General features: G+C 39.2%; 1 protein-coding gene across 2 annotated transcripts in view; it reads right to left on the bottom strand.

The window, feature by feature from the left end:
- Positions 1-1,896: 1,896 nt before the first annotated feature.
- The window catches only part of CNRIP1 (cannabinoid receptor interacting protein 1), a 29,337-nt gene continuing 13,592 nt past the window's right edge, over positions 1,897-17,641 (bottom strand). For both annotated transcript variants that reach the window (XM_080938628.1, XM_080938629.1), the window contains exon 3: positions 1,897-2,725. In XM_080938628.1, the coding sequence (XP_080794754.1) occupies positions 2,561-2,725 (165 nt within the window). In that variant the 3' untranslated portion in view covers positions 1,897-2,560. The remainder of the gene's footprint in view (positions 2,726-17,641) is intronic.

Raw genomic sequence — 17,641 nt, 5'->3', positions numbered from 1 at the left:
TAACTTCTCAAGACAGGAGCATAAATCTTAAACATTTCTACCCTTCCATTTGCTTCAAAGTATTTTCACCATCACCCCAATTAAAAGGATGGCCTCATTCCTCAGGCTTCTCGGGAGGGAGCCATCTGAGGCTGGAAGTAAAAAGAGTGACTACAACTTGTATAAAAATAACTCTCCCAGGTGGTTGAGGGAAAGAGTTACAACTCAGCTGCTTGATATAGCTGAGCACTTATATTTTGGAGTAGGAGGAGGACCAGAGAGAAGTAGCCAGAGAGACTGGGCTGGAGTCCAATACTAAATAGAACAGAAGATGCCAGGAGCGACCATTCAGCGTGGCTGATGAACTGTTAAGATTTCCTATTGATTCATTTACACAACTCATCCACATCTCTGAGTCTACCTTGCCTCTGGACCTCCAGGACACACACACACACACACACACACACACACACACACACACACACACACACACCACTTTAAAAACAAAGAAAGATAAAAGTCAAGGATTTTGATATAACTTTGGAATAGATTAAGCTGAGGTGACCATGGGCTCAGCAGAGATCTTAGTGGGGCTCATACCCTGGCTTACCCCCCAGGCTTTTTCAGTGTTTGAGGCTTATGTGGTTAGACTTGTCACTTTTCCTCCAGTCCTGTGTTGACTGGTTTCCAACTTGCAGTGAAGCCTCTTGCTGCAAACAGCACACATTACTGCAAGCATGGTGAAACCCTGTACGACCTCCAAACAAACTCCAAATCTCTGCGATCACTTACAGGCTGGAAACTCCTATTTCACGAAGCTGACATTTATGAATCACATATTTATGAACATTTCCATTGTGCCGCTGTCCCCCTTTTATTGCCTTTAGATTGCTCCACATTCCAGAGAAAACCCCACTTTTAACAATAGTCTAATGTCTGGCCAGTAATGGAAGTTAGACTTTTAAAAACACGGTAATGAGAAACAGGCTAGTGCTTTTACTTGGCCAATGTAGTAAATGCTCACTGATCTCTTTATTAGCCCCAACCCAGGGAACTGCTGTTCCCTGGTGGCAGTGCAGACTCATTGCAGGCCAGCTACTTACTGGTGCAAGAAAGGCTTCCAAATTTAGTCCTGTAATAAATCAACTCTATAAATACTTCCATTAACCTTGCATGCTACTGTTGTTTTGAGACAGAGGCTGGTGATATGGCACAGGCTGCCTTGAACTTACAATACTCTGTTTTGTCCTCCTGTGTGCTGGGTGGGGACCAGCACATTCTCTTTGAAACCTTACAGGTAGAGAAAAGGAAACAAAACATCAAGCTGACTTCCCCCCAACACAGTAGGATTTTTTTTTATGTTCAAGTCAATGATAAGCTAGAGGGTAGGGCCCTATTTTTTAAGAAAAGATTCCTTCTTATGGAATCCTGTGGAGCACAGACTTGTGCCATGTTCCTTGAAGTGCTCTGTGAGCAGACATTGAAGTCTGAATGCTGGTGGTCTTCGGGCTCCGCTACAGTATGAGGCCTTCTTGCTCACAGGTAGCTCACCAGTAGGGCAGTTACCACAGAATAAGGAACAAAGATAATGACAAAGTTATACTGATTGCTTAGTCGATGCTTAAACTCCTGTTCCCATTGTTGGGCCTTGCTGAAGGCCCTGTTAGGAATGTGAGGTTTACTCTTGGTACATACACTGCCCTTACCCTTCAGCGTAGAGATATGAGTTCTCTGTCTTAGAAAAGACATTGACCTGCTAGACAACTTTGGCACAATTCAGAGTTCAAGTTGGGGCATGCTGTTCAATGTCTTTATTAAAAAATATCAAAAGTTGATTATCATTCCATACACGATTGTACAAAGTTCAAGTGAAAGGGTATGTAGGGATGCCATATCTGAGTTTGTTCAAAGTCTATGGTAGACTGCCAAAGGGTGAGCCATAGCTCCAGTTCTACAGCAGTGTCTTTCCCCTGTTTCTACCAGATCACAGCAAAATGTCTTGCTACTTGAGAGACTATTGATTCATTATAAACACTTATTTATATATTCATCTTTTTATTTCTTCATTATCTTTCTCTGAAAAAAGCTGAGCTGTTGATAGGAAGCACAACATTTGGGTCCCACTTACTGCTGATCATGTTGTTACATTTTCACAAAGCCAGCTTTGGATGCTCACAAACACTGCATGCTACATGTTACAAATCGCATATGAGGGGCTCCAGCACATTGTTATCTCAATTTGACAATGAACACAAAAGGGAGAAATTGTTTGTACTGGAAACAAAATACCATGGTCCTTCTGTGGAACTTTCTGGTATAGGACAAAACCTGCTACTACCACCGAGTTCCAGTCACATTGGCAGACAAGAGAGATACAGGAACACCAGCATACAATAGTGGAAGGAGAACTTTCAGGGATGTGACATCACTGCATCAGAGGGGAATCACACTTTCACAGTAATTGGGGGTTGGAGGTCATTGGGAAACAGCCATGGTGTTGTGTGCCTTGGATAAGGCTTGTGCTGGTTTGTCTAAACGTCAATTTCTGGAGATTGTCTTGCAACATCAGAGGAAGCCATTTTCAGAGGAAGGACTCTTTATTCACCCACATGAGGCTGCGTGTCTCATTGGGCTTGCACTCGTACTCAATGACAGAGAACGGGCTTCCCCACTGGCAGTGGTCTCGCTTGTGGTAATTGTAGAACTTGACTTGCCACACTGTCTCAAAGGTCCCAATGTCTGTGAACTGAAGGAAGAGAGACAGTCATGAAAATCACATCCTACCCACAAGCAGTGGATGCTCGTTAAAGTAAGTGACACAGCCCCTGGTAATCAGGACTCAGAAGTCACGTCTCTCTTAGTCTACAAAGCTTACACGTTTCCTTTTGTGAACTACATTCTTACATTGTTGGAGATATTTTTTCCCAGATCTCTTTGGCATTGAACTGTTTCATGATTTTTCCACAATTTCAGTGGTTTTTCTAAAATTCTCTTTGCCACAGAAGGGAATTGGAAAGAGAAGTACTGGGAGCATTCCTGGCCTGGAATGGCCTTGAAGGGGAACATACCATCAGACATTGCTCTAAAGGCTGGTGGTCTCTGGCCTTCTATACTAAATGCTTGCTGATAACTCCAAAAACATTGTAAAGAATTCCCTGCTTATCTACGGCTTAAACACGCTGGCTCCTTTTCTCTTTAACCCTGTGCTTTGTTAAGCATTATAACTGTGCTTTATTTAACTCTTCATGCATAAATAAGCGCTAGGGAAACCTAACTGTTTCTTACTGTTCTGTGTTTCATTAAGCACTAAAAACTTAACTCTTTGTTACTTGGGCTCTAATAAGTGCTAATACCTGGCAATTAACACACACTGTTTAGCAGCATGGAGTTAAGTAAAAGGATTTATTGTTGGTGCTCCTTTCTCTGGTGAATCAGCCAGAAGCCTCTCTGGCTAAGCTGGTTAACTCTTCGTGAACCAGAGAGGAAGGAAAGGAAAATAATTAATATAATGTATACAGGTAAATATGCACAGACATATATACATTTAAACATTCATACACACATACTCTGACTGGGCCTGACCATCTATCATATTCACAAGTATGCTATGAGTTCAAGGCCAGCCCCAGCTACTGTGCGAATGAAAGTTATCATTCTACTAGAGGGTTGGAAGATAGGACCAGTGAAAATTACTTCACAGAATCCTGAGCTGTAAGGATGGGTTTGTCTTGTAGCCAATGAGGGCACAGAGTGCTCTAGAGGCCACTGGGCAGGTGTTCAAGTGGCCTGGGGTTTGCCTGATGATGACTGCCTACTGCAGCTATTTAGAGCATCTGGCATTAAAGAGCATTATGCCTGTGGCTATTTTCTTCTCTGATCCTCCTATGATGGGAAGGGTCAGGGGATGACTTGGCAGGAATCTGAGACTCTCCTAGAGCCAGGAGGCATAGAGAGAAGGGCAGTGAGCAAGGCGGGGCTTTTATGCTTCGCAGTTGATACAGGAGGAGGGTGATCAGGTGCTTCACAGAGAGCTTTCCAAGGGGCTCAGTACTCAGCACTGGCACCATTGCCTCCTCCCCTAACTTGGTCCCAAAGCAAGATCTGGGCTTGCCTTTGGCAACTGTGTCTGATGTGAACCATGAGATGATACCATTAGTCTACACACTCCCTGGGTTTGAAAGAGGTATCTCTTCTTGGGGAGTGATGGTAAAAACCTATGAGCTTGTTTATAGTAACTTCAAGCTGGGACTAACTTGAAAGCCCCCACTCTTCACTGAATGGGAGGTGAGTTTTGGTATGTTTGTAAAATGACATATGACTGACCCATCAATAGCACATACAGATTAAGGTAAGAAAAGGGCTGGACTTTAAGACAGTGTATGCAAAACAATTTAGATTCTAGAGAATTCATACCATTTGAGTCCAATTGCCTTAAATGCATATGATAAAATACAGGATATACTAAAAGAAAGTATCTACGGGTATCTTGCCTGAGATGGGAGAGTTTGGTGGAAATGTACAAGATACTGTATTTATTATTTGTAAAGCATGCAACATAGTTGATTGCTTTTTAAATCGGTATTTATTTGCAGTTAGCTACAGGAAAGTAGCTATTGAGACCTCAATTAAGAGTTCTTTTGACAGTCATGTTACAGGTATTGATGAATGTGAGTCCGGAAGCTGTGCTTCATATAAGAACACTACAACCTTCAGAGTAGAGAGAAACTGAACATGGAAATGCTTACTTAGAGAGAGGACTACTCTATGGCAATTTAACATTTTTTTCTATTATTTTTTATTCCTCCGTGGATCAAGTACAGTACAATAGCGGGTAGGTGCCACTGGGCCACGGGTATAGTTCAGTGGTAGGGTACTTGCTTAAAATAACATGAAAGACTCTGGGTTGATCCTCAGTAAAAGCTAAAACGCAGGATAGTATTACTCTAATGTCTAACTTAGTCCAACTTACTAATGTTAGAAACTGATGGAATATATTTGTTTTCCTACATGTTTATTTTTACTTTTAAAATTTAATGGAAAAAAAGTGTGAACCCCACCAAACTAAGTATTAGCATTTTTAACCAAATATATATATATATATATATATATATATATATATATATATATATAAAATATGTAATAATTAAATAAAATATTACATGAGTTGTCACAAATTTCTAAGACTGTTAGGACAACAAACTGAACCATAGTTTACTAAAAGAATACAATGGGGCCAGGAAAGATGGCCCAGTTACTGAAGGCACTGTTGCTCTCACAGAGGACATGAGATCAGTTTCCAGCACCCACATGTGAGCTCACAACAATCTGTAACTTCAGTTCCAGGGGACCTGAGGCCTCCTCTGTTCCCTTTTGCCTCCTACATTAGGGTACCCACACAGACGCATAAAATAAAGTCATGAAGTATTTAAATAATTACAAAAGAAAACAATGATTAACATTTGAAAAACATTCAAACACAGTATTAGCAGTTAAGCAACTACAAAGTTTAACAGAAATAGCAGTTATCTATACAATCAGTTAAAATTTCTTATTCCGGGCATTCACTATTAAGAAGGTATTATGACCATGGCCTTGTACTGGGATGTTGGATTTCATAGGCATCATGGAGTTACTTAGTTTATTAATATGATGTAAAGCATGCATAGAATTCTCTTAACTAGAAAAAAATTATAACAGTTTATACACATAAGCCTAAATGTAAAAACTAAAACAAATAAAAGCTGAGTTTTAACTAAAAAATAATCAAAATTGCTATCTTTTCATTCATACTTTTCTATGATAAAGTGTTATTTTCAAAATGAAATGACTTATCCCATTTCAATACTTAAGACTGACATGTTATAAACTCCATTAAGAATATGTGCCTTCTGATGGTAATATCACAGCTTTGTTCAAAATAAGAGCAACAGTTTGTACAAATGGCAGTTTTATTTAATAATTAGTTTTTAAAGATGTAGCATTATTACCTTTAGTGAACAGAAGGCATTCGAAGCAAAAATAAATCATAAAATTTAACTGAAAGTTAGATTTTAAATTTTAGTGGTTAAGACACAGTGTTACTGCAGAGCTCCAGCTAGCTGAGTCTTGCTGTGTAAATCAGGCTGGCCTTGAAATCACAACCACCTTCCGGCTTCTGCCTTTTGTTTTGTTTTGTTTTTACTGTATTTGTTCAAAAGTAAATTTCAGTACTTTTTTGTCTTTTTTTATTAGATACTCTGTATTTACATTTGAGATGATATCCCTTTACCCCATCCCGCTTCTATCCTTCCTCCCCCTCTATTTGCCTTCATAAAGGTGCACTCCCTTCTGATACACCTCTCCACCCTATTGCCTTGTCATTCCCTTACATTGGGAAACTGTGCCATCCCTGGAACAAAAGTCTTTTTTCACATTGATGCCAGAAGCTGTTATTTTCAGCTACATATGCAACTGGATCAAGAGGCCTCTCAAAGTGTGCACAATGGTTAGTGTTTTACTCCATGGGAGTTTTGGAGGGTTTGGTTGGTTGATAATGTTGTTATCTTCCCATGAGGTTGCAACTCCTTTCAGCTCCTTAGGTCCTTTCTTCAGCAACCTCATTGGGATCCCCGAGTTCAGACCGATGGTTAGCTACAAGCATGCTCAGCTGTATCTATATGACACTAGCATAGTCCCTGAGGGGGCATGCCTGTCTGGTTCCTGCCGGTAAGTACTTCTTGGGATCAGCTATAGTCCTTGGATTTGGTGACTGCATATATGGTGGATCCTCAGGTGAGGCAGCTTCTGAGTGATCTTTTCTTCAATCCCTGTTCCTCTATTTGACCTCACATTTCCTCCCATGAGAGTTATGTTCTCTTTTCTAAGGACTGAGGCATCCCCATTTTGGCCTTCCTTCTTTTTGAGCTTCATAATGTCTGTGAATTGTTTGTTGGGTATTGGGTATTCATAGCTTTCTGGGGCTAGTATCCACTTATCAGTGAGTGTATACCACGTGTGTTCTTTTGTGACTGGGTTACCTCACTCAGGATGATAGTCTCTAGTTCCATCCATTTGCCTACAAATTTCATGAAGTCATTGTTTCTAACAGCTGAGTAGTACTCCATTTTGTAAATGTACCACAGTTTCTCTGCTTCTGCCTTTTAAGGGTAGAGCTACTCACTGTATCTCTGGCTACTAAAAGCATTTTATAAAGTACGTGTTAGTATAACATTCTATTAAGAAAATATTTTTTAATAAAGGTAATCGTCTGAGAGAAGTAGCAACCCTAAAGTCACTTGCCAAGTCAATGAGGGAAACTATTTTTTTTTTTTTTTTTTTTTTTTTGGAATAAGAAAGAGCTAGATGATCCATCTGGATTCTCCAACACTGACCCTGAACCACAGCACTCCATAAACAAATCCTACACAGAGAGAGCTGGTCTCCCAGGAATGCTGACACACCTAAGATCACAGGTGAGACCACCACTACTAGTTCAATACCTGGCCCAAGAGGGACCTGCCAGAAGCCCACAAGACACAGGACCACGGAGCTGCCTGAGACAGGAACCTTCTGGTTTCCATCTGTGCCCCAGAGCTGATGCTGAACCAAAGCTTTCCACACTCAAATCCTACCTGGAGAGAGCTCTTCACCCAGAAGTGTTCTCATTCCTAAGATCACAGGCTCACAAGAGGGACAAGCTCCAGACAGGGACAAAAAAAAAAAAAAACAAAACAAAAAAAAAAAAAAAAACAAAAACAAAAAAAAAAAAAACAGCTAACACCAGAGCTAACCAGATGGCAAAAGGCAAGTGCAAGAACATAAACAACAGAAACCAAGGAAACTTGGCATCACAGAACCCAGTTCTTCCATCACAGCAGGCTCTGGACACCCCAAAACACCAGAAAAGCAACATTCGGATTTAAAATCACATTTCATGATGATGATAGAGGACTTTAAGAAGGACATAAACATAACATTTTGCCACTGGGAACAGCGGAGATCCAGGAACATAGGCCTGGCAAGACTGCGCTGTGAGTAGCCCGGGCATAGAGAGGGCCAGGTCTGGTGCGTGGAAAGCTCGGCTGCCCGATTGGTTCAGGGGAGCAGGAACTCAGCCTTAGGGACTTGGTTTCCACCCGGAAGGCCCTTTCATGCGGACCAAACGCTAAGGCCATATGCCACTGAGAACACATCAAAATGATCATTCACCATGGTCAAATAGGCTTCATCCCTGGGATGCATGGATGACTTAATATACGGAAATCCATCAACATAATCCACCATATAAACAGACTCAAAAAAAAAAAAAACATGGTCATCTCACTAGATGCTGAGAAAGCATTTGACAAAATTCAACACCCCTTCATGTTAAAAGTTTTGGAAAGAACAGGAATCCAAGGCCCATACCTAAACATAATAAAAGCACTACACAACAAAGCAATAGCCAACATCAAACTTAATGGTGAGCAACTTGAAGCAATCCCATTAAAATCAGGGACTCGACAAGGCTGCCCACTCTCCCCCTACCTATTCAACATAGTGCTGGAAGTCCTGGCCGGAGCAATTAGACAGCAAAAGCAAATCAAAGGATACAAATTGGAAAGGAAGAAGTAAAAGCATTACTGTTTGCAGATGACATGATAGTGTACTTAAGTGACCCCACAACTTCCACTAGAGAACTCCAACAGCTGATAAACAAGTTCAGCAAAGTGGCTGGATATAAAATTAACTCAAACAAATCAGTAGCCTTCCTCTACTCAAAGGACAAACATGTGGAGAAAGAAATTAGGGAAAAGATACCCTTCACAATAGTCACAAAAACTATGAAATACCTTGGTGTGACTCTAACTAAGCAAGTGAAGGACCTGTATGACAAGAACTTCAAACCTCTGAAGAAGGAAATTGAGGAAGATCTCAGAAAATGGAAAGCTCTCCCATGCTCATGGATTGGAAGGATCAACATTGTAAACATGGCCATCTTACCAAAAGCAATCTACAGATTCAATGCAATCCCCATCAAAATTCCAACCTAATTCTTCATTGAGTTGGAAAGAGCAATGTGCAATTTCATATGGAATAACAAAAGATCTAGAATAGTGAAATCCATCCTCAACAACAAGGAAACATCTGTGTGAATCACCATCCCTGACCTCAAGCTATATTACAAGGCAATTGTACTAAAAACTCCATGGTACTTGTACAGATATAGGCACGTGGATCAATGGAACAGAATAGAAGATACAGAAATGAACCCTCACACATATGGTTACTTGATTTTTGACAAAGGAGCTGTAAACATTCAATGAAAAAAGGACAGCCTCTTCAACAAATGGTGTTGGTCCAACTGGTACTCAGCATGCAGAAGAATGAAAATAGACCCTTTCTTATCTCCTTGCACAAAGCTCAAGTACAAGTGGATCAAAGATTTCCACATTAAACCAGGTACATTGAAACTATTAGAAGAGAAATAGGAAAAACCTTACCACACATAGGCACAGGAGAAAATTTCCTGAACAGAACACCAATGGCTCATGCTCTAAGGTCAAATATTGACCTATGGGACTTAATGAGATAGCAAAGTTTCTGTAAGGCTAAGGACACTGTCAAGAAAACAAAATGGCAGCCAAGATATTGAGAAAAGACCTTTACCAACTCCACATTTGATAGAGGCCTAATATCCAAGATATACAAAGAATTCCAGAAGCTGGACACCAGAGAATCAAACAATCCTATTAAAAAATGGGGTACAGAGCTAAACAAAAAGTTTTCAATTGAGGAATATCAAATGGCTGAGAAGCATCTAAGGAAGTGCTCGACATCCTTAGTCATCAGGGAAATAAATGCAAATCAAAACCCTGAGATTCCACCTCACACCTGTCAGAATGGCTAAGATCAAAAATTCAGATGACAGCAGATGCTGGTGAGGATGCTGAGAAAGAAGAACACTTCTCCACTGTTTGTGGGGTTGTAAACTGGTACAACCACTCTGGAAATCAGTCTGGTGGTTCCTCAGAAAACTGGACATATTACTACCTGAAGACACAGTTATTTCACTTCTGGGCATATACCGCAGAGATGCTTCAACATACAACAAAGCCACATGCACAGCAATGTTCACAGTAGCCCTATTTATAATAGCCAGAAGCTGGAAAGAACCCAAATGTCCTTCAGTAGATGAATGGATACAAAAATTGTGATATATTTACACAATGGAGTACTACTTAGCTATCAGAAACAATGACTTTATGACATTCCTAAGAAAATGAATGCATGTATAGAATATCATCCTGAGTGAGATAACCCAGTCACAAAAGAACAGACATAATATGCTGTCACTGATAATTGGATACTAACCCTAGAAAGCTCAGAACACCCCAGAAACAACTCACAGACTATATGAAGTTCAAGAAAAACAAAGGCCAAAAAATATAATAAAATAAGGAAACAATCATTATGTTTAATCTTTACATTCTAAGAAAACTTTGACTATTTCCAGATTACATCTTGTTTTACATGTACTTTACGCTCATTGTAACTAGTAAGATTTTAATGCATACTATCAAACCTTTAAAGAAATCAAGTACTGAAAAACTGTATTCATATCTTTTATGCAAAAATTCTTTTAAAATCTGTACATTTAGCTCTTTTTGAAAATAAAGTTGTTCAATTAAAAAACAAAAGAAGGACATAAATGACTCCCTTAAAGAAATACAAGGCAACACAGCTAAACTGGTAGAAGCACTGAAAGAGGATACACATAAATCCCTTAAAGAAATATAGGAATATACAATCAAGTGAAGGAATTAAACAAAACCATCCAGAATGTAAATATGGAAATATAAACAGTAAGAAAAATCACAAAGAGAGACAACCCTGGAAAGGGAAAACCTCAGAAAGTAATCAGGAGTCACAAATGCAGGCATCACCAACAGAATACAAGAGACAGAAGAGAGAATCTCAGGGGCAGAAGATACCATAGAAAACATTTACACAATAGTCATAGAAAATGCAAAGTGCAAAAACTCCTAATCTCCCCAATCCAGGAAATCCAGGACACAATGAGAAGACCAAACTTAAGGATAATAGGTATAAAAGAGAGGGAAAATTTCCAACTTAAAGGACTGGTAAATATCTTCTACAAAATTAAAGAAGAAAATTTCTCTAACCTAATGAAAAAGATGCACATAAACATACAAGAAGCCTACAGAACTTCAAATAGATTAACAGAAAAGAAATTCCTTTCATTAAATAATAGTCAAAACACCAAATACACAAAACAAAGACATAATATTAAAAGCACTAAAATAAAAAGTTTAAGTAACTTTTAAAGGCAGACTGATCATAATCACACCAGACTTCTTAACAGAGACTATGAAAGCTAGAAGATCCTGGGCAGATGTAATTCAGACCCTAAGAGAACACCAATGGCCACCCAGGCTACTATATCCAGCAAAACTCTGAATTATTTTAGGTAGAAAAACCAAGATATTTTAAGAAAAAAAATCAAATTTACACAATATCTTTCCACAAATTCAGGCTTACAAAAGATAATAGATGAAAATTCCAACAAAAGGAGGGAAACTACACCCTAGAAAAAGCAGGAAAATAATCTTCTTTCAACTAACCCAAAAGAAGAAAGACACACAAACATAATTCCACCTTTAACAGAATAATAACAGGAAGCAACAATTACTATTTCTTAATATCTCTCAATATCAATGGACTCAATTCCTCAATAAAAAGACATAGACTAAGAGACTGGATATGTAAAGAGGAGCCAGCATTTTGCTGCATATAAAAAACACATTTAAGTGACAAAGACAAACATTATCTCAGAGTAAAAGGCTGAAAAAAATAATCCCAGCTAATGGTCCCAAGAAACAAGCTGGTGTAGCCATTCTAATATCTATAAAATTGACTTTCAATCAAAGGTTACAAAAAAAGAAAAGGAAGGACACTTCATACTCATCAAAGAAAACTATCAAGATGAACTCTCATTTCTGAACATCTGTGCTCCAAATGCAAGGGGACCTACATAAAAGAATCTTTACTAAAGCTCAAAGCATATATTACACCATACACAATATTACTGGGAGATTTTAACACCCCACTCTCATCAATATACAGACCTTGGAAACAGAAACTAAACTGAGGCACAGTGAAACTAACAGGATGTCTGAACCAAATGGATTCAACAGATATTTATATAACATTTCATAGTAAAAGAAAAGAATATACCTTTTTATCTGTACTGCATGGTACCTTCTCCAAAATTTACCATATAATCAGTCAGGAAAGAGGCCTCAACAGATACAAGAAGATCAAAATAATTCCATGCATCCTATCAGATCACCATGGACTAAGACTGTTCTTCAATAACAACAAAAATGACAGAAAGCCCGCATATGTATGGAAGCTGAACAATACTCTACTCAATGACAGCTTGGTCAAGGAAGAAATAAAGAAATTAAAGATGTTATTAGAATTTAATGATAATGAAGGCACAATATAACCAAACTTATGGGATACAATCAAAGCAGTGCTAAGAGGGAATAGCTCTGAGTGCCTCCAAATAGAAACTGGAGAGAGCATACACTAGCAGTTTGGCAGCATATCTAATAGAACTCTAGAGCAAAAAGAAACAAATGCACCCAGGAGGATTAGACACCAGGAAATAATCAAACTCAGAGCTGAAATCAACTAAGTAGAAACAAAAAGAACTATACAACTAATCAACAAAACTAGGAGCCAGTTCTTTGAGAAAATCAACAAGAGAGATAAACCCTTAGTCATACTAACCAGAGGGCACAGAAACAGCATTCAAATCAACAAAATCAGAAATAAAAAGGGAGACAGAACAACAGAAACTGAGGAAATTAAAAAAATCATGAGATCTTACTACAAAAGCCTATACCCAACAAAACTGGAAAATCTGGATGAAATGGACAATTTTCTAGACAGATACCAGGTACCAAAGTTAAATCAGTATTAGATAAACCATCTAAAGAGTCTCACAACCCCGAAAGAAATAGAGGCAGTCATCAAAAGTCTCCTAACCAAAAATAGCCCAGGACCAGATGGGTTTAGTACAAAATTCTATCAGACCTCCACAAGAAGGCCTAATACCAACAATCTCTAAACTATTTGACAAAATAGAATCAGAAGGAATACTACCCAATTCCTGCTATGAAGCCACAATTACGCTTATACCTAAACCACACAAAGACCCAAGAATGAAAAAACAAAAAAACAAAAAAACAAAAAAAAACTTCAGACCAATTTTCTTTATAAATATCAATGCAAAAATACTCAATAAAATTCTTGCAAATTGAATCCAAGAACACATCAAAATGATCATCCATCATGAACAAGTAGGCTTCATCTCAGGGATGCAAAGATGGTTCAATATATGGCGATCCGTCATTGTAATCTACGATATAAACCAACTTAAAGAAAAAACAAAAACACATAATCATCTCACTAGATGCTGAGAAAGCCTTTGACACAATTGAACACCCCTTCATGGAAAAAAGTCTTGGAAAGATCAGGAATTCAAGGCTGGTACCCAAATATAGTAAATGCAATATACAGCAAACTAGTAGCCAACATCAAACTAAATGATGAAAAACTTGAAACAATCTCACTAAAATCAGGAATTAGACAAGGCTGCCCACTGTCTCCCTACCTATTTAATATAGTACTTGAAGTTCTAGTCAGAGCAATTAGACAACAAAAAGAGGTCAAAGGGATACAAATTTGGAAAGGAAGAAGTAAAAATATCACTATTTGCAGATGACATGATAGTGTACTTAAGTGACCCCAAATATTCCACCAGAGAACTTTCACAGCTGATAAACAAGTTCAGCAGAGTGGTCTCACCTGTGCTCTCAGATGTGTCAGCACTCCTGTTCTACTGGCGCTCTCCCAGTGGAGTATGGGTACAGAGAACTCTAGCACCGTGTTAGCTCAGGGTGCAGGCAGAAACCAGCATGATCCTGTCCCAGACTGCTCTTTGGTGCCTATGTCCCAAGGGCTCCGGGCTGGTCCCTCAGGGCAGAAGTAGGGGTCTCACCTGTGCTCTCAGGTGTGTCAGCACTTCTGAGGGACTGGCTCTCTCCCAGCTGGGTCTGGGTATAGAGAGCTGTAGCACAGGGTTACAGTGCAGACAGAAACCAGAAGGATCCTGTCCTAGACTGTTTCTCAGTTCCTAAGTCCTGAGGGATCTGGGCCGGTTCCTCTTGGGCCAGAAGTTTGAGCAGAAGTGGTGGTCTCACCTGTGCTCACAGATGTGTCGGCATTCTTGTGAGACTGGCTCTCTCCTAGAGGAGTGGGTGTACAGATTAGAACACCCAAAAATCTACCCACGATGCGCTTGTGATGGTTAACCTTTTTAACTTGTTGGGTTTAAAATAATTACAGAAACAAATCTCTGGACCTTTCTGTATGTTTGGAAGCTTCTCCCCTAATGTGGGGGGGTTTCAATTGATGGGTCAGGGTCCTGGACCAAATAAAGGAGAGGGAATGAGCTGGGCAGTCACGTTTGATTTTTTTCTGCTTCTTAACTAGGAATAGTTAGTGGCCGGCATATTCGTGCTCCTGTTGTACCGTCTGTCTCTGAGCCAAAAGAAACTATCTTCCTTCCGTTGCTTTAATGAGGTACTTTGTCAAAGTGAGAAGAAAAGTAACTACGACAGGTCCCAAGACAAATAAAGGATGCTGGGAAGACTGAAAGTTATACAGACTGCTTCTTTAACAAATTGTACAGGTTGTTTTTTGCTAATGTGACACAAACGAAGATAATACAAGAGGAGAGAGAACCCACAGGCCTGTCCTGCTCAGACAAGCATTAGGGGAACAAGCAAAGTTAAACACACGGGGTTGTTTCTTCAAAGGGAGCAATGTACAACTCTTTCCATCCACAGGACTGGGAAAAAATGTAGTCAATAGTCTGCTGACCTTTATGCTATCTGTAGGGCTTACCCAGCCTGCTCAGACCCTCATCATGACCTTGTTTACCCAGAGCCTGTTTTTTAAATCATTTAATCCATAGAACCTATCTTTATGGAAGATATCTTTTATAGTTTACAGGAGTTTCTATGTATTTGTGTCTTAAGATTTGTTGTGCACACAGCACTGAGTTAATTATTGCCAGGAAAATTTTCTCCAAATTGTGTTGTACTTAAATTTGCCAAAATAAACCAACCAGTGTCAGATTCTTTGGCTACCTTGTCCTCTTCCCTTTTTGCCTCTCATGGACTGACACTCTACTTTCTGTGGGGTTTGCAGAAGCTCCTCCCTCCCCAACATTCACAAATATCTAAATAGAGAATTTTTTTTTAAATTTATGTGAAAGGTCCCAAATTATTTTGGGTGTTTCCACTCCTGAAATAGGTGATTCTAGACTCTACCAGGGTAAGCAAGTCACAAAAACAAGCTAACAAGTAGTGTTGCTCTACTCGAGTTCCTGACCTCAGATTCAGGACTTGTGTTTCTTCCCTGACTTCTTTTTATGATGGACTACAATTTTAAGATAAAATAAACTCTTTTCTTAGTAATGGTGTTTATCAAATGATGCTGAGAAGACTGGTATTTTCATAGGACAAGGATTATACTGGAAATAGTTCTCTCACTGTTCATAAAAAAGCTTAAATGGACAACAGTAACAACAACAAAAGAGCCCCAGAAACTTTGTAATAGCAGAAACTTTGAAATAGACAGAGGACAATACAAATAAAACACTTCAGGGTATAGATGTATTCAGAGAGTCTTTAAACAGGACTCCAGTAGAGCATAGAGTGAGCCCAAATGTTTACATAGCAAAGGATGTTAATATCCAGAATACACAAGACCTGCAAAAGTGTAACACTCCAAACCCACACTCAAGAGAAGAATTACTCGGGTCTGAAATCATTTTAAATTAAGTTTGATCATCAAATAAAATCTGTAAAAGTAGCTTTTAATTCTGACAACCTCTGCAAAGTGCCAAGTTTTGGAGAAGGGACATAATAGCTAAAGAAATAAGAATAAGAAAAATGACAGTCAATGTACCCGCAATGTTTGGTTTCTAGCCATAGTCACAGAACTTGTAATGCCTCAGTGACATGTACACCTAGGACCAGATTGGCAAAATGGAGGTTGATGTTGGACTTATCAAAGATTTCAAATTGTTTATAACCTGGTAGTGCTACATAGCAACCGCAAGTATTTGAGAAGCTGAGGAAAAGGCTTCTTTGGGGTACAGAATATAGAAATGTTACAGGGTAGTCTAGGAAACTTAACGAGACTCCGTCTCCAAATTTGTCTAGTATTTGAGGGGCCCTGAGTTCAATCCCCAGTACCATAAGTATATCAAGTCCATAAACAAAGACCTCTCTAGCAATTATAAATTTTCAGAAATAAAGTAAGACACAATTTGAACAAGTACATAATTAAAACTCTAGAGTTAAAAATATGATAGCAGAAGTTTGGAACAAAAGATGTATTTGAAAATCTCAGGAGGATCAGTGAACTTAAAGACACTGCATTCAAAATTCTCTGAGAACTCACAGAGTTACAGGCAACTAAGGATAGCCTAGAAAAGGAGAGTTCCAAAACCAAACTCAAGGTGTATTTATATATATTTGTACACACACACACACACACACACACACACACACACACACACACACACACGGCATTAATAATCAGGAAAAGGAGGCAATCGATGAGAGTAGAGGAGCATAGGATGAGTTTGAGACACGATACCTGGGGAGGGATGACGGGAGAAAAAAGAGGACAGGGAAATGATGTGAATCACTTTCAGTTAAAAGCACGTTCATTTTTTTTTAATGAAAAAAAGTTGAATACAGTCTCAAAGGCCTAGGAGATAATATAAAGTTTTCTTACACAAATTGGAACCCTCCAAGAAAATGAGAGAAAAATGATTGCTATGGATAATTTTGCCAGTGAAGTTGACAACTTAGTTGAAATGGATTACTTCAAATTTGAAAACAAAACAAAATAACCCTAAGAAAAACAGATGTCTCAATATTAAGCAATTTTAATTTGGAATTAAAACTTTCAGTGAAAAAATAAGAAATATGGAGAAAAAGTATTTAGCAAAATAAAGTTATTAATATTTCAAATTTTGGTAAAAAGTCCATGAATTCAAAAAATTCAATGAGTCTCAATAAAAAAAACCAATACAAAGACGCTCAGGCCCTTTTCCACCTGGAACAACAGAGATCCGAGGACACAGGCCAGGTGAGATTGTGCTTTGAGTAAACAAAGCTCAGAGAGGGCTAGGCAGAGCACACGGAAAACGACCCCCTGAGGCCCACAGTATGGCTGGACCTCTGGCAGAAGGACTCGGGGTATGCCTGGAGAGCCTGGGCTCACAGACTAAACACACAGGGCCACAGTAAGGCACAGGCCCTTGTCAGTGGGAACTGGGGTCTGCCCAAGAAAGGCAGTGCTTGAAGTTCAACTCTACAGGCCCTCTTACACCTGAACCAGAGGGAAGCCTGGCGCATAGGCCCAGGGGGAGCACACCAAGAGTTCTCAGAGCAGAAAGTATTGTGCTAGCTGGAAAAGGGTTTGTTTTGGCCTAGAGAAAGAGCCAGGTACCTGCCAGAGTAATCAGGACCTGTTGGCCCAGGGCTGAGCTACCAGAACAGCTTCATAAGAGCTCCCACACCTGAACCAA

This window comes from Micromys minutus, assembly GCF_963924665.1.
Source record: "Micromys minutus genome assembly, chromosome: 1".
NCBI classification, from domain to species: Eukaryota; Metazoa; Chordata; class Mammalia; order Rodentia; family Muridae; genus Micromys; species Micromys minutus.
This window is presented reverse-complemented; position numbering and strand designations above follow the sequence as displayed.